Source organism: Lissotriton helveticus, chromosome 4_1 (assembly GCF_964261635.1).
Source record: "Lissotriton helveticus chromosome 4_1, aLisHel1.1, whole genome shotgun sequence".
NCBI classification, from domain to species: domain Eukaryota; kingdom Metazoa; phylum Chordata; class Amphibia; order Caudata; family Salamandridae; genus Lissotriton; species Lissotriton helveticus.
Genome location: NC_136063.1, coordinates 819,483,007 through 819,508,342, shown reverse-complemented (window position 1 = coordinate 819,508,342; position 25,336 = coordinate 819,483,007). Strand labels below are relative to the sequence as shown.

General features: G+C 47.6%; 1 protein-coding gene across 1 annotated transcript in view; it reads right to left on the bottom strand.

Annotated features, from left to right (window-relative positions):
* SMCHD1 (structural maintenance of chromosomes flexible hinge domain containing 1) overlaps positions 1-25,336 on the bottom strand; it is a 2,317,253-nt gene that overhangs the window by 1,672,316 nt on the left and 619,601 nt on the right. The window contains exons 18-20 of the mRNA XM_078687460.1: positions 9,744-9,821; positions 9,538-9,657; positions 511-655 (exon numbers count right to left, since the gene is read on the bottom strand). Of these exons, the coding sequence (XP_078543586.1) occupies positions 511-655; positions 9,538-9,657; positions 9,744-9,821 (343 nt within the window). The remainder of the gene's footprint in view (positions 1-510; positions 656-9,537; positions 9,658-9,743; positions 9,822-25,336) is intronic.

Sequence of the window (25,336 nt, the reverse complement as noted above, 5' to 3'; positions counted from 1 at the left end):
TGTCTATATCCACCACTAAAAAACAACTTGGTTGAGGTTGTTTTTTTCTTTTTTAAGAACTTCTGTGTCAAATTTTTATAAAAAGTATTAAAAGTATATCTTTTATTACTCAAGATATACCCAGACAGAATAAAAGGGTGCACTAAACAAAAGTACTTCTGGAGAGTTTTAGCCTGCAAGAGGAAAGCACAATAAGCATTACTTTAAAAGAAGGCAAAGTACAGAGATATGGCAGGAAAAATAGCTCCCCATAAACTAGAAGACATGGTAAAAAATGAAGCCTGACAATAAAAATAAATTCTAAGAAGAGGGAGAGTTGTAATACGAGGGATGCAGGTGTTCATTCAATTGGTACTCTGCATTGTATATTGAATACCCATACCTTCACTTATCTCACCGTTCCACTTAATTTAGTTGCCTTCAATTTTAAAAGCTCTTGCACTAAAGAAGTATTTGTTCAGTTAGTCTGCAAGCCAACAAAGGAAAATAACAATATCTGTTTCGGTTTACCTTGCTTCAAGAACTGGTTTTATATCAGTTATGGGTTTAGTACAATGACCAAACTCATCTGACAAGTCCAAAGGAACACTGAATGGCACTCCAACACGAAAAGGAGGATCCAAGAGACCGACTGTAAACTTAACAGGTTTACCCTCTGAAAGGAAAAGGAATGAAAAATGTTAAACCTGATGCAAATACATTACTACCAAAAGATTGATGGATAAATATAGGCAGATCATTTTAAGCAGATAACATTCACCACTGCATCCAGAATTCAATTCCGAGGTTTTGTGAACACATTGTTAATGAGTCTCAGAGTTATGAAATGCTTAATAAGAGCCATGTTTCATGCATCTTGCAAAAACTTTCTTCCAGTTGACTGGAGAACAAAACTATTCAGCTTACCAACCCATAAACAAATAACTGTCAAGCTTATAACCTACTTACCAAGACTGGGGCAAGGCCAATCATCATTGGCACATCAGCAGGTGCCACGTTGTTCAATGCCCTTAAACTAAATTATGATAATTCCACAATTTAAGTTTTTATGACGTGCCTACATGACAGTGATGAAATATTAAAAAAGGGACAGTAATAAGAGTTAAAAATGACTTTGAGAAAAACATCTGGTTCTAATGAAAACCTGTTGTTGCCTTGACAAACTTTGTTTCATAATTAATGTAATTCAGAATGTGTTTCTGAAATGATCTAAACATCATTGACTCTTATATCGTGCCAGGTTTGGTTAAACCATTTCAGTGCCATTTATCCCTCCCAAAAGCAGGAACCTAATGTGTATGCACTGTCTTTTCAATGACTTCACATGTACTTTTCCCCATTAAGTATCAGAGAAGCAGTCCAGGCGACTGAAACCCAAACTATAGGCAGGTCCATGAGGCTGTGTTGCAGCAAAAATGAGAACTAGAGTACAGGCTTTATGGCAATGGCAAATGCAATAATACAGGGAGGATCAATTGCAGAATCATGGATCAAGCCTTGTATAAGTTCAGGATTATTGTTAAGTATCCTAAGTTATGGCAGGGCAAAATCTTCCACATTGTTATCAGATTCAAATAACCCTTTGACACGGTAGAGCGAATTCTACTGTAGATATGATTGGCTGCATAAAGTACTGACTGACTACATTTTGTCTCTGGTTTTTTTTTTACAGGAGGAGTGATCATGTGAGATGAGATATGGAACAGAAAGCAGAGAGGGCATTTTAATATTAACCAGGGAGTCAAGAGGGGGCTACGTGCTGGCTCTTTCTATGCAAAGTCTGTTTACAAGGATATGAAGGCACACCGACTAAATGTATGGTGCAATGCACCCAGGATCCTTAGCTTCCATATACCAAAAATGCTTTTGGCTGATGCAATTTTAATTTTCTTTTTCCTAAAGGGCTGACAATTATAAGGTGACTTCACTTCATGACTGCTTACATTAGAAATTCGGTTGGTAAAGGCTAAATGTATGTATTGAACTGGTAAAGAAGAAGAAGGAGAGAGCGCCAGAGAGCTGTGAACTCAGAACGCCAGAACACCATTCTGTACCGGTCGAGCAACTCAACGAGCCGCTGCAGGAGAACGGGTTGCCGGCTTGCCACTGCTTGCCACTGTCTTACCATTGAGACCTGTTGGAGCCCCGTTGGAGCCCACCGAGGGACCGCTGAGGCCGGAGCTCAACGCAGCCTAAGGAGGCTATTGCGGTGCTCCCTTGTAGCAGCTCCCGTGCCGTCGAGCTGTGCGGCCGTTGGAGCCGTGAGAGGGAAGCGTGAAACGAGACGCAGAATTGGGATAGCGGTCTTGTGCTGAGCCCGCCCCGTGCTGGGGGCCACGAGTGCGAGTGCAAGTAAACAGCCAGTGGCACAGATCGGGGAAAGCATCGGAGCCTGGGAACCTGGGAATCACTGGGTCTTTTGTCCTGCGTCCAGCGTCCAACATCCGGCGCTCAGCATCTAGAGCTCGGGGCATCTGGAGCACCCTTGAGCGCCCGCCCCCCTCCCCCCCTTGAGGTCTCTGGTGGAGAGTTGGTTGAGCTCCAGGGGGCGCCGCACCAAGCCGCGCTGAATCGATCGGTGTGCCCTTGCCCTTGTGCCTTTGTGGGGGGCCTCTGTGGGGGGACGGTGTGAGGGCACATCGTCTAGCATTGCCTGGTCTCAATCGGTTGGTTTTGCATGGTTTTGCTTGGTTTTGCTTGGCGGCCGGGGGAAGGCTGCTGGATTCTGCGAGCAACCGGACTGCTGTTGTAACTCTGGAAACTTTGGAGTGGAGCGGAGTGCAGCAGCGGGAGGACCAGTGGCAGCAGGGGGGGCCAAAGAAAGTGGGAAGGTGCCTCACACGACCACTCACGACCTGCGGGTCCCCCGCTAAGACTCCCGCCGTGACCCATGGAGTAGGCAGCGGACTCCTTAGACCTTCCAGACACCACTACTAGCAGTTCACCAGCAAGGTGAGGCCAGTCCACTTTTTTGACGAATTATTTTTAATCTGCACCAAACAACAGCCTGCTAGCCACCAGTTCACAACAACCCTAATAGCTCACTGAGGATCGCTCATTTCACAAACTCACAACCTATTAACCTATTACTCCTGACAAACGATCTGGGCGATCCACTCAGCCAGCCGTATAGGCTTAGCCATTCACCCCCAGCCTCCGCCATTTTAGCCCCAGCGAGTAGAGTCCTGTGGTAAGGGCGCACTGGAAAAGGGGAGAAGAGAGCGTGGACAAAGGTAAACGACCCTACAGGACAGTCAGCACCATAACATTCTGACACCTACGTAGTGGGCTGCGATTACCTCCGATTTCCGACAGCCTCGATGTGACCCACCAAACTTAACATGAGGTCAGGCAAAAAAAGGGTCCACCTCGAGTGCAAGCCAAAGCCTAAAATTGAAACCAAGCCGAAAGCAAAGTTGGAGTCTGCACCGAGTATTAATGAAATAGAAATCGCCATAGAAGGTAGCCCCCAAGGACAAGGAGAACCCAGAGCGTCTAGCGATCGAGTCTTACCAGCTGCGATTCCTCGCCCTATTCTTCGACAACCGAAGATCACATCAAAATTCAACTTTCTGAAGGATCCATTCTCCACCATCTTCTCGACCAGCGAGAAAATCCTGGGCCTCCAGGACTCACTTCTTCCCCTATCCCCGGTGGACCCGCACACTGTTCAATCCTCGGACCAAGCTAGTCGCACTCCAATCCATTCTTTTACATTGGTTGGCCAACCTGTATCGAGCCAATCGACAGCGGGGGAAACCGGGGCTTCGGTTGAAGGCAAGCTCTCTTGCAAGGCCACTCGCACACCTTCAGCGCCCCTGGAAGGTGACAGTGGGGCCACGTCTGTCCGTCATCTATCTTCCTCTGCCACGGATCTCAATTCCCCACCGGCACTAACAGTCACACCCTCATGCGGAATCAGTTCGACACAAAAGTATTCTCTGTCCAATTTCACCACCAGCAGTGGCAGGGAGGCTTTTCAATGCCATGAAGTCCTAAGCAGCAAAGATCCAGGCAACTTAAACAACTTGCCAATCGCAGATAAAAGCCATCTAGTCCAACAGGACAACACAAGCCTCCACTCACAGCCCCCCGAAGGATTTGCCATAGATCACTCAGGCCAAACCAAGGAGGACGTGGCAAACTTACCAAACCTTGGGAGCGACGGCCTCGCAAACACAACCTATTCAGGTTCACAAGAATGGGCCGACCTAGTTGCCGCATACATTCCGGCTACGGTCTCGAATCCATCTTTGCCAATAACGGAATCAATTAACAACATCAAAGCCACTGAACGGGGCCCAACCCGGGAGGGCGTCTTTTCAAATTCAACCTCCCTACCGAATTCTTCACTGTCTTCAACTCCCAAAAAAGGGGCCACTGGCACCGGGCCACCATTAAGATCGCAAGCGACTGAAGTATCAAACACGTGGGACATCCTGCTTAACACCATGCAACGAACCGTTGATACTCTCCATTTCCAATCAGACAAAATGGACCTACAGCTGACCTTACTCGACACCTTGGCTGTTTTTGTTGGGCGGATAGATGACAAACTCGGCCAATTAAACTCGCTAATCAGCAGAGCTCAGCAGGAGGCAAAGTTGGCATGCAGTTGCGGTCCCATTATTGATAAACTTGCAGCACTTCCAGAAATTGTATCCTGCTTAATAGAAGGGCTGCCTAAAGGGACAAACGCAAGGCCCCGGTGTATCGATCCGGCAGAAACAGCCATCCATACAGCTCCAACAGGAGGGTCAACTACACCAAGCACCTCTGAAAAAGCTTTATTGGTGTCGCCGGCGGGGTCTCTGGCACCGGAACTGGCTCACACGTCAACCTGCTCCACTCCTCCCCTAAAGGTCAACAAGCCGCCCCTCAATGCGAAAGGGCGGCGTCAGCAGAAAAGGAAAGGCCGGAAAAAACAGATATTACCAAGTATGCCAGAAGTTTACCCACTTTTTCAGCCAAGAAAAAGAAACGACCAGCAAGTCATGGGCCCTAACATAGCAAGTAACCTTAGAAGAGACCTATTGTCTACGGGCCCCAGACTTTCCCCCAATAGAGAACAAGCGACAGCAAGTACAGCAGCTTCCACGTTGGAGGACGGCAGAGTCCCATCTAGCTGGAACATCGGGAAGCAGAAAAAGATGGACAAGCATGGCCTCAACAAAGCGATCAAAGGGAGCCCCCTCATTCCATTTCGAATATTTGAGCCTGGAGCGGCACAGTCAAATCAGACCATGGTTCCAGCACGGGATGACCCAATCGTGTCCCTCTGTGAAAGGTCCCGCTCCCAAGAACTGACGGAACTTCTGCACCGTAGCCCCCATACAAAGCTCTCTACCACCATAGCAAGCATCACAGCAGCTCCTTCTGTGCCCGTTTTAATAACTTTTCCCTCTGGAGACAATTCCATTCGACCTTTGCCTCAGTTCGACAATAATAATCTAAGAACTCAAGTCCCTAATAACCAGTCAACCGCCTTGTCGCATACTCTAAACGAGTTCCCGACTAGCATCATTTTCACTCCTGAGTACCAATCAAAGGGCCGATTTGACATCCTAAACAGAGGGAATATACTACGACTACTCAACACCATACCAGCGTTAAAAGACTTATCTACAGCGAACCTGCTTTCTATAGAATTTATAAGAACCAATAGGTTGGGTGGGAATGAGGCGACGAAAGCCACATGGACTTCGCCTGAAACCGCTAATAAAATCCTCGAAGAACAAGGACTCCTTAAAACATGGGGGATCAACACAGCCATCCACCACAATACAGGATATCCGCTGCACTTGCTCGAGAGGCCCAAGCAGCGATCACCCAACACAACTTCAATGACAAGGTCCGTGCTGAGGGGCGCATTGGGTCGCTCTCCTACAGGTGTTCAGAAGACAGACGCGGAGAACACTTCAAGGTCTGCCAACACGTACCGCACGATTGAACATCGGCTCTTTAGTATAAGTAATACAACAATGAATTCCCAATGACGAGGTAATCCAACAGAGCCGGATATGCGCACAGACACACCCCACCTGGAACTATGCTCGTGGAACATAAACGGGCTTAACAACAAAGTAGCGGACACTGATTTCTTACAACACTTGAAATCATTTGACATCATCCTCCTCCAGGAAACATTGCTGGAAGAGCCGGTTCATCTAGAGGGTTACACCTGCTACCATTCTGCAGCAACAAGGAAAAGCAAGTTTGGTCGGCTGTCAGGAGGCCTAGCAACCTACCTCAAAATATCAACTATTGGTAACGCCCGGGCTCTAACCACCTATTCGTCTACCACAAACACAGTAGAGCTATCACTTAACTTTGGCGGCACAAAGAAAGAGATCCAGCTGACCAACACTTACATTAACCAAAAAAATAAGAGACATGAGGGAAAAATTCTAATGGATCATTTACATCACGCCATCGCTACTCGAACATCAACAAACCAAATTCTGTCTGGAGACTTTAACAAATGCATCTTAGGGTATTCCGCAAACAGCGAAATTCAGGCCCAGTCATACCATTGGTATATACCAACTCAATCACTTAGCAGCCAATGCAAAGCATCCAAGCTTGCAAAGTCGCTACTGGAAGATCTGGAACACACGGGCCTAAGGGTTCTAAATGGCAGATTTCCTGATGACTCACCATCTGTGGCCTCATTTACCTCAGGCAAGACAGCCTCTACAATCGATTTCACTTTAGTCTCCCTCTCACTGTTCCATCATGTACTGGGCTTCAACTTAGGGGACAAGGGTGACAGTGACCATCGCCCTCAAGAAGTCACCCTAGGAGCCCTTCCTGAGGCAATGCTTTCAAACGCAACAGGACCGCAGGACAGTTACACCATAAACCTCAAATGTATCAAAACTTCGGTAGCAAATACAGTGGAGGTACTTCAAGCTGCAAAAAGCCAATTAAACAATTCAAACTACCCTTCGGGCAATACAGTAGCAGGTTGGAAAAAATTCACGAGTTTGCAAACAATTATTCAACAACCGTACGGCATTTTCCACCACTTGCTCCTGGTGTCACAAGGAAGATCTCTGGCACCCGGAAACTGGCCATGAAATCCCACAAAAAAAGTGATTAACAAATGTTTAAGACTGTTGAAGAAAAGCCCAGGAAACAGAACATTTCTAGCGGAGCTTCGTAAGCATCGTGCTGATCTCAAAAAGCTGAAATGGGTAATCAAAAGAACCAACGATGAAGACTTCTGGGCAAAACTCCATTATGCTTCCAAGGTCAACAACAGCGCCAAATGTTGGTCCATTATAAACAAAATGTTAAATCCGAAAAGCAATGGCATAACATCTTATATTACCAAATCGTCTTGGGAATCCTTTCTCGACAAACACTTCAATCAACAGGTCTCAAAAACAAGTGAGCCCCAGGTTCCATTGGAGGGCTGACCACTTCAAACAGTCACCACCACGTAAAGACAAACTTGAACCGTCTGCGGCTCTAATCAGGAAACTAATTTCCAAAGGTACAGAAGACGGCGCAGCCTGGCCTAATGGAATCCCTCCGGCCCGCTTTAAACTCGAACCGGAATACTGGGCTATATGTCTCTCAACAACTCGGGGCGCCTTCCTGCCTCATGGAGGGGTTCAATCATTTCACCGATTTATAAGGCGGGAATGTGTGTACATACAAAACACCGGGGCTCCAAGCATACAAAAGTGGGCCTTCAAAATCTGATTAACACGCTCCATGGATACGCTGGCGACAACCGATTAGAAGTCAACATCAATAAGACCAAAGTCTTGTCCATAACTAGGAACAAAATGCTGCCCACTTGGTCCCTTGGCACAAAAGTAATCTCCAACTGCTCGGAATACAAATACCTTGGGATCATAGTCGACAAAGGCGGCCGCTACCTAAACCAATTAGAGGACATCAAGAGGAAAGGGATGTTAATAACCATGACACTGAAACAGCTAAAGTCCAACCTGAGCGGTGAGACTCTACTGCCACTGCTTCGAGTGGCCAAAATTAAAATAGAGTCATCAATCACGTATGGCAGTGAGGCCTTAAAAGGTACCGACGCAAAACTTCTAGATACAACCATATCAAAGGCCTACAGACTTCTCTTCAATCTGCCATCCTATACCTCACAAGCCCAGATTCGTTTAGAATTTGGTCTGTCGAGCCAAACGCTTGCACGAAGGGGGTCATACATAAAGTGCTGGCACAAAATAAAGAACTCACTAGATAACACCTTGAACCAACAGCTCTGGCAACATCTGATCAGCTCCTCTAGAACACCGGCGAAAAAATACTTAGAGGAGTCCCTGAGCATCACGGGTCTAAAAGAGCTATGGGAGACTCCTCTATCGCATGCGCAATTTAAGCACGCTGTGAATAAGAGCTTAAAGAGACACTCGCATGTGGAGGACAAAGCCACCTTTTCTCACAGGCGTCATGCCTGGATGACTGTGCACATACAAAACACCGGGGCTCCAAGCATACTTTGGTCTGGGATATGGCCGGAAAACAAAAGAAGCCTTCTTAAAACACAGGCTAGGTATCCTACCTGCCATTCCACACCTACCACCGTGGCTGAGAACGAACTACGGGACTAGATGCCGGCTGTGCGGAATAGGGGTCGAAGACCTAGAACATCTACTATGCACTTGCTCGAGGCTGAATGAGGAGAGAGCAGCTCTGTTAAAAACAGCCTTTCACAAACTAAGTATCCGCTCACGCAGACAAGCAGTCCTTGCCTGTTTTAATCCTGGTCTTCCGCCGTTAAACGGGAAGCTGGTGAAATTCCTGAAACTAGCAGAGCTGAAACAACCATGCCAGGTAGTCAGCTAAGAGAAAACATCGGGCCCTAACCAGCTGCTATGAACAATATGCCATCCTCATTTTTGACTGATCTTAGTACTGTTACCTTTTAACTAAACTTCCTGCTTTTAAATTTTCTCTTTTTATTTCTCTGTGGAGATTTGTTTTAATGCACTTTTGTAATGGTTTTAATTAACCTAAACAATAAAAACTACTTACTTACTGGTAAAGAAGAATCAACTGGCCAGTTCCTGAGGAACTGTCACTGTATGATGGTTATAGGAAGGAAGTTGCTGTAGCATAACGGTTGTGAGGCACCATAGTGATGTTAATATAACCCCATTGCTACAGTTGTCTTTATCTTAGCTGTTGGCAAATAGATCAAGAGAGGTTTGAGAGCATGGCTGTCAAGTGATGTTACGTTTATGACCGGTATGGTAGGGCTCCAAAACCGTATAAACATAAAGTACACACAATTATGTAGATCTAGAACTTTTATCTTAATGTGGTTTTACTCTTGCTGTCCTAGGTTTTTTACACTTATTCACCATGGATAAAGTTCAATCAGGTTTAATTTATGATTCCAAGTAAATGTAAGTGTTTGTTTTCTATAAGTATACGATCATTGTAATATTTGTTTTACCCTTAAAACTTTTTTAATGACTCAAAAACCCGTAATAAAAATGTTTGAAAATGTTAATATAATAATTTAGCACTGTTTAAAAAAAATGTTCTTACCCACAATTTTAAAAGAAAATATTTTAGATGGCAGGGACCTTCCAGCGTAAGTGGCAGCATTGCTTTCATTCAAAACCACTTGAAGTTTCAGTGTGTAGCTCCCGATCGTTTGAAGGTTTTCTGCAAATATTCAGACTGTTAAGAAAAAAATATTCTGAATAATAAAACAACTTACAATATGATAAAATACATCCAAATTAACTTACCCATTTTTTTAAACCAATAGGGCCATTTACCGCCATGCTGACTGATGTGTGATATCACTTCTTTATCCCCACTTTCTGCTGCACAATAGAAAGGGAAAGAAAAAAACATGCTTAAAGATTTTCAGTTCATCAAAAACCACAAACTATTTTTCTTACACAAATGAATTGACAGTATGTTATCACTTTTCTTTTTAAGGTGTATATCAACCAACTAGTCAATTTAAAACACAGCACCATACCGTATGGATTGGAATCCTTAAAAAAAAGTTCATTTCACTCACTTTTTGGTTCAGGGACTTAGAGTGAGCCTTGCCCAATGAATTTACACAAAATCCAGGCCACAATCAGATTCAGTCAGGGAGTCAGAAATAGGAGCAACTCACTATGGGCGCGATAGTTCTGTCTTTGCCCAATTTAAGGACATTTTAATCATGCCCCATCAATTATTTTTCTCTTAGTTTAGTAAATATTTTAACAGGCTTTGTCAATTACTTTTTTTTTTTTAAACTTTATTTTTCATATTTTTGAAACAGAACCAGTGACATGCAGCTCGTGGTTTATACACTTGTCATATTACATCACAGTCTGATACATCTACACGTTATCTGCAATCCACTGAATTCAAACAATCATCAATTGCTATTAGTCCCATGTAAATAGCGCAGCCTCCTTTCGCGACTTAGTAGACAGGCATGGTATGCATCAATATAAGCCATCAAGAGACATTTCCTCACAATATATATTTAGAAATAAGTAACCTGTTATAAGTAACATTGCTGAGGGACAAAGGCAGTTATCAATCAGAAACTAGATGGAAGTGACCGGCCCCACCCTTTCTCCTGTTCTTAAGCAGTAGCCTGGGACCCCCCCCCCCCCACAGAGTCTTCATCATTCGTACGTATGAGATAATCCTGTAATGGCCCCCATATATCTTTAGGCCTCGAGGCCAGTGGTTGAGTTTCAGCATATATCACATTCTGTTCTTGACAATAGATAACATCCTGTAGCCATTCCTTAAACTTCGGGGCCCGTCCCCATCAACATGCCAGTCTTCTCTTAGCCAAAAGCATTGTAATGTCTAAAAACTTTCTACAGCTTCTGGGTATGTTGGCTGTATATCCCAACAACATAATCAGTGGGTCTTTGTCAAATGTGATACCCAGCATGTCCCCTACGGCAGCGTGTACCTGTGTCCAGTACTGCCACCCAGTCGGGCATTCCCACGCAAGGTGTAGGAAGCCAGCTCCAGGGCTCCTGCATCTTTTGCACCTATCATTATCAGATAGCTGAAACCTATATTTCTTGGCAGGTGTGTAGTATATCCGTTGCAGATATTTAAAATGAATAACTTTGAGCCTGCAACTAGCAGATATATTCCCCGTGAGTCCACAGCAATATATCCACTGTTCATCAGTGATTTCTTTACCCAGATCTACGCTCCAGTGTAACCGAGTCGACCCTTCTATTTCCGGTCGCTGTGTTCTAAAACTGTTGTATATACCAGACACTAGATGCCTCCCATCTGCAGTACTTCGCATGAGATGTAGCGGGCCAAGCTAGCAGGCTCCTTGGGGAAATCTATCAAGACCTCTCTCATTCCCTGTCTCAGTCGCACATAATAGAATACCTCCAACGGTGTGGGATCTATATCCTTAAAAAAATGGGCCATAGTGCGAAAGACTCCTCCCAGGTAACTATCTTCAAACGCCTGCACATGGCTCTAAAACCAGCCTCCTGTAATAGTACCAGTTTTGGGTGATAAGTAAGGGGCAAACGCGGTGAGTATAACAATGTAATTTGCAATAGCTTCGCCATGCGTCGCCAGGCATCTATCATGCATGTTAATGTCGTTGGCGGCGTTTCTAATATAGCCACAGGTCCATGTATTATGCCATTTAAGGGGAATGGACGCGCCAACCAGTCCTCAGCCGCCAACTGTGGCATAAACGGTGTAGGCACCATCCAGTGGTATGCGTAGTGAGCTTGCTCGCTAATGTAGGACGCTTCAAAATCCTGGATATCAAACCCACCCTTATCATAAGGTTGTGCCATGACTGACCATTTAAGTCTCGGTTGCCGCCCGCCCCATACCAGTCGTATCAATTCAGTACGCAATGTTTTTTTAAAAAAAGGCTCCTGGATAGTACGGAACATTTGTAAAAAGATATAAAAAACGAGGCAGTATCACCATCTTGATGAGCAAGACTCTGCCTGCCATTGATAAAGGGAGGGAAATTCACCTGGTAATGCTCGAAATCAATTTAGTAATTGCAGTCCCATAGTTCAGCCTCAGTGTTTCCTCTCTATCTCTGGAGACCTGAATACCCAAATAGCGAAGATCAGAGTGGCACCATTCCAGTGGGTAATCCATTGGGAATTCAGTGATCGCCGAAGTGAGTGGGAAGAATTGCGATTTCACCCAATTTATATGTACTCCCGACATCCCACCAAATACTAAGAACTCACGTAACAATGGATTTAGATTATGCTGAGGGTCCACAACATATAGCGTTACATGATCAGCATAAAGTGAGATGGAAATTTGGCGCTGAAAGCACTTAAACGCAGTATCCCGATGAAGCTGCCACTGTCGGCATGCTAGCGGCTCTATCGCTATAGCAAAAAGGAGTGGGGATAGGTGACATCCCTGTCTAGTGCCTCTCGTTACAGAAATTGAGGTGGAGAGGTGACCATTTATGAGTACTCTAGCAGTAGGTGTATTATACAGTAACTGAAAGAAAGAAAGAAAGAGCCTAGGGAATCCCATGTTCCTTAGGAGAGCAAATAGATAACGCAATTCGACGGAATCGAACGCCTTAGAGGCGTCTAGAAATACGGCGGCCACCGGAAACCTAGGCTCCACAGTTTGTATTAACCGCATGCGTGCGGGCGGAATTCCGCTCGTACGCGGAGATTTTTAAAAGCGCATGTTACGTGACGAGCTGGGCTCGTCATCAGCGTAGCAGGAGGCTACCTCATGACGAGCCCAGCTCGTCATCAGCGTGGAAGGGGTTAAGGAGAAAAGAGTACGCAAATTGTGGGTAGTGGCCCTACCTGGTACAAAGCCCGATTGGTCCGGGAGTATTATCTGTGTCATTAACAGTGATAGTCGAGTCGCCAGCTGTTTGGCCAATATTTTCGCGTCACAGTTTATCAATGATAGTGGGCGATACGAATCGCAGACCCTGGGATCCTTACTGGGTTTTAACAGGGATGTGATGACAACCTCTCGCATGGATTGTGGGAGTATCCCTTCCTCTAGAGACTCCTCAAAGACCTCCCGCAACACTGGGGCCATAATGTCTATACAACACTTATACAATTCTGCAGGCAGTCCATCTAATTCCGGCGCTTTACCATTTTTTAGGGACATTATCACCTCTCTAATCTCATCAAGCTCAAGTGGAGCACTCAGAAACGTCCTGTGTGCATCACTTAGCCAACACAAGGCAATATCTCCCAAGAAGCCATCCAGGTCCAACTCTCCAATGTTTTGCGTGGTATATAGTTGAGTGTAGTGCGAGGTAAAGGCCCCCAGAATACTAGCATTGTCCCGATGTGTCCCTCTTCCGGCCCTACTATTTTCAATATACTACTACCGAAGCGTGGATGCCGAGTGATCTCAGAAAGAGCCTTCCCCGGCCTTTCTCCTTCCCCATATGTACGCGCCACCCAATGCCGGCCTCGGAACTTGATTTCACAGGCAGCCTCCTCCTCATATTCAGACAATTTAGCCCTGAAGTCTTTATGTGCTTGCCCTGCATCACTATTTAGCATATCGCGCTCCAACCCCTTCAGTTCCCGTTCTATTGTACGTAATGTCCGCTGAATGTCCCTTAACACCCCGAAGCTCTTGGATATGCAATATCCTCGTACTGTAACCTTGACTGCCTCCCATACGACTTCGACACTCTCCACTGACCCCCTATTGCGCGGGAAAAACTCCTTGATTTCTTCCTCTAGTTCCGCCTTAAATACTGTATCTAATAGGGCATTAGGCTGAAGTCGCCACGCCGCCTAGGTCGATCATAGCCAGGTATCTGCAATGTGATTCGAACAGGACAGTGGTCTGAATATGTTCTGGCTAATTGTGTAGCACCCGTAAGCCCAGTAGCTAGTCTCCTAGATATCAAACAATCTAGACGCGCCCAAGTGCCTGTGTATGAGGTAAAATGAGTTCCCTCCTTCCGCCCAGGATGTAAGCTTCTCCAGCTATCCACTATTATTATTATTATTATTATTATTATTATTATTATGCATTCTTATATAGCGCTCGATTACCCGTAGGCATCTCGGCGCTTGCCTTGGGAACCCGTCCTGGCTTTTTTCCCCCTGTGAGATACCCATACTGGGCATCCCCAAGGTGAAAGCCAGGCATCCCGCCGCGGGGGGGCCATAGTGGAGATTAAGCAGCTAATGCCCAGAGCTGCAGAGTGTGAACCCGTGATTCGAGTAGGCACCGAAACGAGAATTATCGAGTCCGTGGATATTTTGGGCTCAAGACCCTGCCGCGTCGGGAATTGAACCCTGGTCCCGGGTCTGACCTCTGCTTCAGGGTCTGCCTCTTCTAACCAGTGAGCCACACTTCTCCAGTGAGCCAGTGAGTCACTAAACCTTCCTGCTCAACAATGCCCTTAAGTACCTCCCTGGCCCAATTATTGTAAGAAGCCACCCCATCAGCCCTATCCAGAGCAGGTATCAATGCAACGTTGAAGTCCCCCCCATATGATGTGTGAGGAGCCGATATTCACTATTTTACCCAACAGTGCCGTGAAGAATTCCAGCGTATCCACATTGGGGGCATAACAGTTCGCAATGGTTACAGATTCATTATCTAATCTCCCCCATATAAGTACATACCTGCCCATTGGGTCCAAGATCTGGCCAAGGAATGTAAATGAAACATTCTTTTTAATCAATATGTTATGTTATGTTATTGTCATTTTTAATGCGCACAGATGCTCCAGCGAAGGAGCGTCCTGGCGCAGGGAAAGGTGGACATAACACAACACTAAAACCAGAAGCAAAAGAAGAAAACAGGAATTTTTAAAACAAGAAGGTTTTCAGAGCCCTACGAAATGTTAGTAAATCATCTAAGAGGCGGATTACTAAGGGAAGAGCGTTCCAGAGAGTCGCGGCTCTCACTCGAAAGGAGCGTCCGCCCATCCGGCTGAGTCTGAAACGTGGGACAACCACGAGGGATTGACCAAGAGATCTGAGTGGGCGAGTTGGAACATAGGGAAATACCAGGTTGGTAAGTATCTCTGGTGCCGACTTTTTTAGAATTTTAAAAGCCAGGCTAAGAGCCTTAAAATGGATTCTACTTTTGATCGGTAGCCAGTGCAAGGACCGAAGAGTATTAGAGGTAGGACAGGTCCGAGGCAAACCGACCACCGCCCTCGCCGCTGCATTCTGTACCCGTTGTAAACGAAGAATCTCAGCTTGGTTTGCTCCAAGAAGGAGAGAACTAGCGTAGTCCAACCGGGAGATAATCATCGCTTGGATGACCAGCTGTCTTGTCGGGGCATCAAAAAATTTGAGCACCGGTCTTAACCCGCGTAGTACACCAAAGCAGCCTGCCGCCACTCTCTTGGTATGGATCGTAAAGCTTAGTGTGTGGTCAAGCCACACTCCCAAATTCCTGAGTTCCAAGACTGGTATAGGGGCCAGCCCCAGCTCAGGCATACCTCTAGCGTATGAGGAGAAGGAGGAAAAAAGCATTATACCCGCCCATCTACTGGCGAAGGTAGTATTAGAGTGAGGGTGTATATGTGTTTCTTGTAAAAGCGCTACCTGCACTTGATGTCCGTCTAAGTACGCTAGTATCTGCCTGCATTTTCTCGCATCCTTCAACCCTATTATATTCCAAGACATTATTGTTAAATTCAGATAATTTCCTTTTACAGCCATGTCTTATCATCAAGTCCACATTACAGTTCTGCCAGTCAGTAAGATGCACCATCTCTCTCCGCAAACTGTGTCGCATCTGAGCCACAATATCTGTACCAACGATTTGCATTTTATTTATTTGCATGTTTGTATGGCGCTGTGAATCGACTCCCGAAGGAGTATCTCCGCGCCTTTGGCAGCAACTAAAGAACATAAACTAGTCATAATTTAGTAAATAGCCGTGAGGCCAACTAGAAGTTAAAGAGGAACGTTTTGAGTTTTTTCCTAAAAGGGAAATGTTCCCTACATACTCTAATTTCCTTCGGGAGTTGGTTCCACAACTTTGGGCCAGCTACCGATAGGGCCCTTCCCCCCTTTCTTGCCTTCATGGCCCTAGGAACACATAGCAATTCCTGATCTCCTGATCTCCTGATCTCAGGTATCTAGACGGAACATAAGGGATGAATTTTTCCGTGAGGTAACCAGGACCTTTTCCAATAAGGCATTTGTGGATGACACAGCAGATCTTAAACATCACCCTCTGCTTTACTGGAAGCCAGTGCAGTTTGGCCAGCAACGGTTTTGAGGGAGTACGAGGCGGGACATTTAGAACTAGTTGTGCAGCAGTGTTTTGCACAACCTGCAATCTAGCAAAGATGCCCTCATTGGCAGCTAGCATCAAACCATTGCAATAGTCCAGCCTGCTTAACACTAGTGACTGGACCAACGTTCTCCTAGTGGTATCCGGTAACAGAGGGAATACTCTCCTGAGAAGCCCAATAACATGAAAACATGAGCCCACCACTTGATTAGTTTGTTGTGTTAGGGTAAGCTCATGGTCCAGTTTCACTCCCAGATCTTTTACCACTGTTTTGGGCTCAGGGACGGGGCCAAGATCTTGAGGCCACCAGTCCGGAGTCCATAAGCGTTTGGCCTCTCCGAAGAGCATAACCTCGGTCTTGGAGACGTTGCACTGCAGGAAGTTAGCTGCCATCCACCGTGCCACCTCCTTCATCCCCCGGGCGAAGGAGTCACGCACCTCGGGAGTCATTGTTTTAAAAGGAAAGAGGAGTTGGGTGTCATCCGCGTATGATACTGGAATGAACCCGTGGGATCTCATGATGTTAGCTAGGGGTGCCACGTAGATATTAAATAACGTAGGGCTCAAACAAGAGCCCTGTGGCACCCCCTTCGAGATCGCCACCACCTCTGATTGGTATGGTCCCAAGATGACTCTCTGGGTGCGTTTGCTGAAGAAGCTCCTTAGCCAGGCCAGGGCCTTGCCTTCCAGACCGATGTCAACTAGTCTGGAGGTCATGATGTTGTGTGACACAGTGTCAAACGCCGCTGACAAATCTAGAAGCACCAGGACAACGGAATAGCCCTTGTCTTGTAGCATCTGAAGATTGTCAGCGACGGACAGCAAGGCGGTCTCAGTACTGTGCCTGGGCCTGAAACCCGACTGGGAGGGGTCGAGTCCACCCGTGTGTTCAATAAATTTTGACAAATACTGATTCACATGTCTCTCAGCAAGCTTCCCTATAAAAGGGAGAAGAGAGATCGGTCTCAGATTTGTCAAATCCGACCAGGGGATCGAATTGTTTTTACGCAGAGGTCTCACAAGAGCCTGTTTCCAGTCTAAAGGGACTTCCCCAGTACACAAGGACAAATTGACTACATGCCGTATTCCAACCCCCAGATCATCCAGCAGAAGTGGCATAATACGTGCTGGGATGATGTCAGTCGGGCACCCACTCTTTGTTTGCGTGACAAGAGCAGTCAACTCTTCAATAGAGATGGGTGGGAAAATGGTAAGCTTCTTAGCCTCATTATCTGTAGTCATAGTATGTAGCTGGATTCGACAGTCAGTTGTTACTGGATTATTAGAGATGGAGTTTGACGCTAGTATCTTATTACAGATGGCGTCGATTTTCCCGACAAAAAACTGTGAGATGTTATCACAGAGTTCTTGGGATTCGATCCCCTCAGTATCACAGGCAGTGGGCATGGTGAACGTCTGTAGAATTTTATACAGGGTTTTTACGTTAGAACCAGCAGCTGATAATTGAACTGCTATATGTTGTTTCCTGGCAGCTCGGATTGCTTTATGGTAATTTTTAAACGACCTCCTAAAGTCCTCCTTATCATCTGCCTTGTGTGTGACTCTCCATTTTTTCTCTAACTTTCTCATGGTCTTTTTTTGCTGTCTGAGATCCCCAGTGAACCAGACTTCTTGTTTAGGGGCCGGTCGGGATTTATAAGTTCTCGGCGGGACCACATGATTAATAGTTGTTAACGCAGCGTCACTAAATGCGCTTAGGGCTAAAGTGGCGTTTTCACCGCATGCCTCCCATTTGGGTTCAGAGTAATTTGCCCTGAAGTCTGCAGGGATTAATTTGTTCCAGGGCCTTCTAACATTGGCCATCGTCCTATGGATAGCTTTAACTTTATAGTTAGAACGAGTATAAAACATAATAACTGAGTGGTCTGTCCAATCAACTTGATTGGGAGTAAGACAGTTAATAGCTGTTGAGTTACAGAGCACTAGGTCAAGAGTATGGCCCGCAGAATGGGTCGGCCCCTGATTCATTTTATTAAGTCCAAGTGTGGCCAAGTCTGTTAACACAGTCTGTGCATCAGTGCACGTGGTGATCTCACTGTGGATATTGAAATCCCCCACCAGAATGAACTCAGAGTTAGCTTGCATGTGAGGTGCCAACATTTCCATTAATTTAATGGAGAAGGTCCCACACGAGCCAGGAGGTCGATACACAAGTGCACCCTTCCTGGTTTCCCTAGAAGTAGGGTTGATCGTAAAAATCATGAGCTCCATTTCTGGGGTACACACAGTTTCAATGACTGCAACCTCCATCTCTTGTTTGAACACAATAGCTAGCCCTCCTCCCGTTTTAATCGGGCGATCCAACCTTACTATTTTGTACCCTGTCGGTACCCCCAACGTTATGGCTGGGACTGTATGAGGCTTAAGCCAGGTCTCCGTTAAGAAACACAGATGAGGTCTCTCAGTTGTAATGAGGTCCCAAACCTGTGTAGCATGAGAGACAAGGGAGCGGACATTGCACAAAAGGTTTTTACACGTTAGGGGCGGATCATTAGGGGCATTGGTGTTCAGTGTTACAGGATTGGTGCTCTGAGCTGATCTGGCACACTTTAGATGACCGGGAGTGATTACCGCAGTGCTGGTAAATTGCATGTGACACCCCAAACAATTGAAAGGTCCCCCCACACTGGAACGAGTCCAGTGGGGGCACAGTGTGGTAACGTACCTGCCTATTTCCGTAAGAGTCTGGCGTGAATAAAACTGAGTAGTGCCATGACCCTTCTCTGCTGGGAGGGTACAGACCGCCATGGCCCCCTGCCCCTAGCCCCGTCCTGTCGCGGACGGGCGCAGACGGGCTGGTCTTTGGCTCGTCTTAGGCGCAGGCTTAGGCGCCACACTGCGCGTCAACACTGCGCGTTGGACCGACGAGTTGCTTTATGGCCCTTGAGTTTGGGAGAGCTAGAGCGCTAACCGCTCGCCTCCCACGATGTTCCTGGCTCTGCCCCGCCTTCCGCACCCGTGATTGGCTGGAGGGTCGGACTGGGCGGGCAGGCACAGATCGACTATCAACAAGAGCTGGTCCCTCAGTGCGTGTGGGTAAGTGGTATTTTTAAACAATGTGCAAACTAGTATTCAGTTCTCACACAGATAGGCAGTACTTTCCCAAAAGCAGTGCATTCACAAAATAAAATTAGTCACAGGCTCACGGAGCTGCTTTCTACAGTTCAGCAGTTTAAAATAATGACGAGCGGTAATGCTCTAAAATTGGCGCCAAGCGGGTTCAAGGAAAGCTGCCACCGTCCCCCTTACCGCGCTGGCGAGTGCCTCCTCGCTACCTTTATGGCCCTTGAGTTTGAGAGAGCTAGAGCGCTAACCGCTCGCCTCCCACGATGTTCCTGGCTCTGCCCCGCCTTCCGCACCCGTGATTGGCTGGAGGGTCGGACTGGGCGGGCAGGCACAGATCGACTATCAACAAGAGCTGGTCCCTCAGTGCGTGTGGGTAAGTGGTATTTTTAAACAATGTGCAAACTAGTATTCAGTTCTCACACAGATAGGCAGTTGTGAGAAGTTGGCCTGATGTGCAGTGCTCACTATTCTAGTGATCACTATATATCAGTCCAAACAACCCTTATTGATGATTGGTTGTAAGTCAACCTTATAGACCAGCTATCCTAGTAGCATGGATACGAGCAGTCTAAGGCTAAGACTCTAGAGGGCGTGTTAAGCCAGCTGTTTTACCATCACATTACCCCTTGAACACCCAGTGAAAGGACACCACACAAGTTGTTATGAAAATAAACAGTGTATTTATTTATAACAAGACTACCCGGGCTCTTTATGAGACAGGGAGCTAAGCACACAACAAAACTCTTACGAAAATACTTTTAAGTTAGCACGTTACACAAATGCCCGAGGGGCACGACAAACCATATACGCTAAAAGTGGAATGCGAATTACTAGCAGGTAAGTAACAGTTCTAATAGGCTTTGGAATCGCTAGGACTGGACTAGGGAATCGTTAGATTACTACTAGGAGGCCCAGGGGACTCGGGTGCAGAGTGTGCACTCTCACGCGGGATGCGGGACAAAGTCTATGGAAGCTAGAATTCACAAAGTTAGTGTTCACGGGCGAACCCGACCTGGTAGGGAGAAAACGACAGTGGATCCTGACCCTTGGATAGTGAGGCTATGCTGGGACACCGGAGTGCCGAAGTTACCTAGCCCAGGGGCTGCAGCTGCATAGGTCTGAAAAGACGTCGGGGATCTCGTTGCCGGACCAGGAGCCTGGAAGGAAGAAGTTGCTGGCAGGCGACCAGTGAAGAAAAGTTCGATGGATCCAAGCCTGGATCAAGGAAGAAGAAAACCTGAAAGCAGAGGGGACCAAGTTCTTGAATCACTAGCCAGTGATTAAGTGGGCACCAGGATGGCACCGGGCGAAGTCACCGCAGTCAGGTGAGTGGGCGCTGCTGGGCTCTGCAGTCTCTCGGACCAGGAGGCGTTGTCGGCGACCAGGATGGAGGTGCGAGCTGTCCCACGAAGGATGAAGTCGTTGGCGTCGAAGTTACCCAGGATTGGGCAACAAGCCTTGGCGTATTCAAGCCCACGCGGTGGACTCAAAATGGCGTCTTGAGTGGACCAGGAGGGTCCGGGGTGCTCCTCTTCTGGAAGGGAGCAAGGGCCAGTCTGGAGCAACCAGACCAGCAGCAGAAATGTCGTCGGGCGTCGTCAGGAAGGCCACAAGCCAACGGGCTAGTAGCCAAACAACGCGGTGAGCAGCGGAAAGCAGGAGGGCCCCACGCAGATCGTGGAGATGCTGGGGGGCTGCACTTCGGAGCTGGAGCTGCTCAGAGTCGGGGCTTCTCGGACCCCAAAGCACTCACCAGTAGATTACTCGGCGGGCTTGCTGGAAAGAAGTCGTGCAGTCTTGAAGATGGCCGGTCCCTCGAGGTCTCGTCACACCCACGAATCTCAGCGTGACTGATGATGCAGGTAGAGGTCGGAGGTGCCAGGGAAGCCGGTTCTCGTCGAGCTGGGCAGTCTTGATCCGGAGGAGAGACTTGCAGCAGACCGCAGTGTTCTTAGATGGTGCCTGCGGATGCAGGGTGACTACTCCTTAGTCACAAGGGAGAAATCTTAGGAAGAAGTCTTGAGTTCCTTTCGTGGAAAGTAGTTTCAGGATTCAAAGATGATCTCATTTGGAAGGGGGCCAGTCTCTACCTTTATCCTGTAAAAAGGGGCTGGCACGCGACTAAGTCCTGCCCTATGGGTGGGACTAGGAGGGGGGTGGTTACACCCACTTCCTTGGCGGGCTTTTCCCCAGCACAGGGTCTGGAGTGACCCTGGAACTGGTTCCAGCCAGCCTATGCACAGTGAGCACCGGGGTGCCACGTGCAGTCACCTTCCTCTAAAGCCCTGCCTACCTACAATACACAAAACCCTGTCTGGGACGGTGCTGGCACCGCCCCTGGCAGGAAACCCTTTGTCCTTATCTCCTGCTCTGGGAGGACTCCCAGCAGCAGGAGGGCAGACTTGTGTCTCGGTGGCAGCATCCATTTTGTGGATGCTAAGGCTCTGTCTGACTTTAACCGGGGTTAGGGGTTACATACATGTCGTGTCCCTCTAGAAGGGTGGAATGCTAACCCCGTCGCCAGAATTGGCGAGGGGTTAGTATTCCAATTCGTATGACACCTTACTCGACATGTTTTGATAAAGCGATACCAGAGTTGGCACATAACCGCGAGGATTATAATGCACTTAAGAGTATATGGTATGCGATATCCTGGAAACGGCTAAGGGATGGGTCCCGAAAGCCGCAGACAGGCTCAGCTCATGCCAGAGCACCATCTCACACGATTCCAAGCACTCTGCCTTCAGGATTGTTAAGGCCTGCCATAGGAGTGACTGATAGGAGATCTGTGTGTCCATTTTAGGGTTAGATATAGGTATACTATATCTAAAGCAAAGGGTGATTACAACGCCTTGCCCCAGCTGTCAAGCAGCCAGTTGTGTCAGATTTGGATGGCCAGCCAGGGGTGGCATAATACATGCTGCAGCCCCTGGTAGGCCCTGGGTACACCTATGCCCTGGGTACCTAAGGTACACTGTACAGGGACTGATAAGGTGGCTCAGTATCCAATTTAGATATGTACCTAAGGTACATGGAATCCATTTTACAGAGAGAGCAGTGGGCCTGAGGTCCTGAACAGCAGGGCCTCAGGTCAACTAAGTCAGAAAACCAGCAAAACACCAGGCAAAAAGTTGGGGGCAACCATAGTCAGGGATCTACCTTCCTACAGCAGTACTTTCCCAAAAGCAGTGCATTCACAAAATAAAATTAGTCACAGGCTCACGGAGCTGCTTTCTACAGTTCAGCAGTTTAAAATAATGACGAGCGGTAATGCTCTAAAATTGGCGCCAAGCGGGTTCAAGGAAAGCTGCCACCGTCCCCCTTACCGCGCTGGCGAGTGCCTCCTCGCTACCTTTATGGCCCTTGAGTTTGGGAGAGCTAGAGCGCTAACCGCTCGCCTCCCACGATGTTCCTGGCTCTGCCCCGCCTTCCGCACCCGTGATTGGCTGGAGGGTCGGACTGGGCGGGCAGGCACAGATCGACTATCAACAAGAGCTGGTCCCTCAGTGCGTGTGGGTAAGTGGTATTTTTAAACAATGTGCAAACTAGTATTCAGTTCTCACACAGATAGGCAGTACTTTCCCAAAAGCAGTGCATTCACAAAATAAAATTAGTCACAGGCTCACGGAGCTGCTTTCTACAGTTCAGCTGTTTAAAATAATGACGAGCGGTAATGCTCTAAAATTGGCGCCAAGCGGGTTCAAGGAAAGCTGCCACCGTCCCCCTTACCGCGCTGGCGAGTGCCTCCTCGCTACCTTTATGGCCCTTGAGTTTGGGAGAGCTAGAGCGCTAACCGCTCGCCTCCCACGATGTTCCTGGCTCTGCCCCGCCTTCCGCACCCGTGATTGGCTGGAGGGTCGGACTGGGCGGGCAGGCACAGATCGACTATCAACAAGAGCTGGTCCCTCAGTGCGTGTGGGTAAGTGGTATTTTTAAACAATGTGCAAACTAGTATTCAGTTCTCACACAGATAGGCAGTACTTTCCCAAAAGCAGTGCATTCACAAAATAAAATTAGTCACAGGCTCACGGAGCTGCTTTCTACAGTTCAGCAGTTTAAAATAATGACGAGCGGTAATGCTCTAAAATTGGCGCCAAGCGGGTTCAAGGAAAGCTGCCACCGTCCCCCTTACCGCATGTCATAAACTTCCCTGTCCCCTCCCTCCCCCACCCAACGCCCTGAAACATCCCAATCAGGTCAGCTATTTCCCTTCCCACCCTCCACCCTCCCCAAAAAAACAACCATTCCACAAGTTAGAAGGGGTATTCCCATTGGGGTGTGTCTTCTAGATGGCGCACTCAAACCTCGCACCCATACAGGAAACTTCAGATGATCGTCAGTTCCCGGCAAGTGACGAGGGTGCCCGGTGAAATTCAGTTAACAGATTGCATCAACCCTTACCATAACTAGCGATCAGAGAAAGAGTGTCTTGCAATGCAGCCTGGATTAATAAAGAAAATATACATTACATTTGCCCATTGTCTTAATGCATTCAACACCATGCAGACCGCAGTCGAGCACCCCCACAGGAACGATTTACTGAGCATCATCACGTGTCCTGTTATTCCACATCTGAAAGCGGCGCCTCTTCTACATCTTCTCGCTCGACGGGCACAGTCTTTCGTAGCCGGAGTGTCTTCAAGAATTTTTCCACTGAATGTGGAGTAGTATGTATGACCTGCTTTCCCCGATGAGTCACTCGAAGCCTCGCCGAATAGAGCAACGCGTAATCCACCTATTCTTGACGCAGCCGTTGTTTCACTATGTTGAACTTCTTTCTCTCCTCCTGCACCCGCACTGTAAAATCCGGGAAAATAGTGAATGTGACACCATCATATGCAAGTTGTCTTTTTCCCCTAGCCACTCTCAAGACCGCATCCCGATCTCGATAATTAAGTAGCCGTGCTATAATGGGTCTAGGAGTGGCTCCTGGAGGGGGGCATGGGCCCAGCGATCTGTGCGCCCTCTCAACAATGAACTGGGGTGAAAGCACTCCTTCGTCTGTGATTGCGGTCAACATTTTTTCAACATAGTGCTCCATCCTGCCCGTGTTGGTACTCTCTGGTACACCTAGTATGCGCACATTATTACGCCTTCTGCGGGCTTCAATGTCCTCATTCTTGGCGTCTATGATGAGCATGAGTTTGTCCATTTGTGTTACTGCAGTCTTCAATTGCTCAGTGACGTCTTCCATGTCCGATTTCCTCTGTTCCACTTCCTTAAGCCGAGAGTCATGTACTTCCAGCTTGCGTGTCCACCTTATCAGCGATTGGCGCAAATCCCTGACGCATTTTAAGCAAGATGGTGTGCAGCTCATTATCCGTTCCAGAATCCCGTTTAGCCGCATCCTCAGACCCCCCAGTCTCACCCTCTGTTGGTGGCTGCTTCGTGCTTTTCTTCGCCTCAAAGGTGAGCCGTGGTTGTCGCGAATCTAATCTGCCCATGTTGCACTGTTTGGGCCAACAAGGGCGGCGTCCCTCCCCTCACAAATATCAACTGTCTATATGCTCCGTCAGCGACAATCAACAGTCCTCAATTTAGTGGCAGCTCCTTTCAGCCTAGGAAGCACTTCACGCCCTTCACAGCAGCCTCCACGCACTGCCCCAGTCGCACCACACTTAGCGGAGTCCAATGCAACCGTCGCACCACCTATTATGTAGTAGGCCACTGCTACGCTTCTTGTGTCTAGGCACCGGTGAGATCAGTGCTACTTATGTGCAGCTATCGCCATGGATCTACGATCAATATTAATGCATCCTGATTTCCTGGCCTCTCAGCCTCTGCAGGCATGTTCCTGCTGCCGCTCGATACCACCAGTCAAACGATCTAGGGGTGCCATCGGCCCCCGTATGTGTATTGTGCCGTTCCGGAGCACTGTATGACGTCCAACGCTGCCAGCCCTGTCCGTCCATGCTCAAATGGTAGGATTTGGCGTTGCTTACCCCTTCAGAGGAGCCTCTCTCCCACTCGACACCAGCACGCGCTTCGGGGCAGCACCGTCACCCCTACTATATCT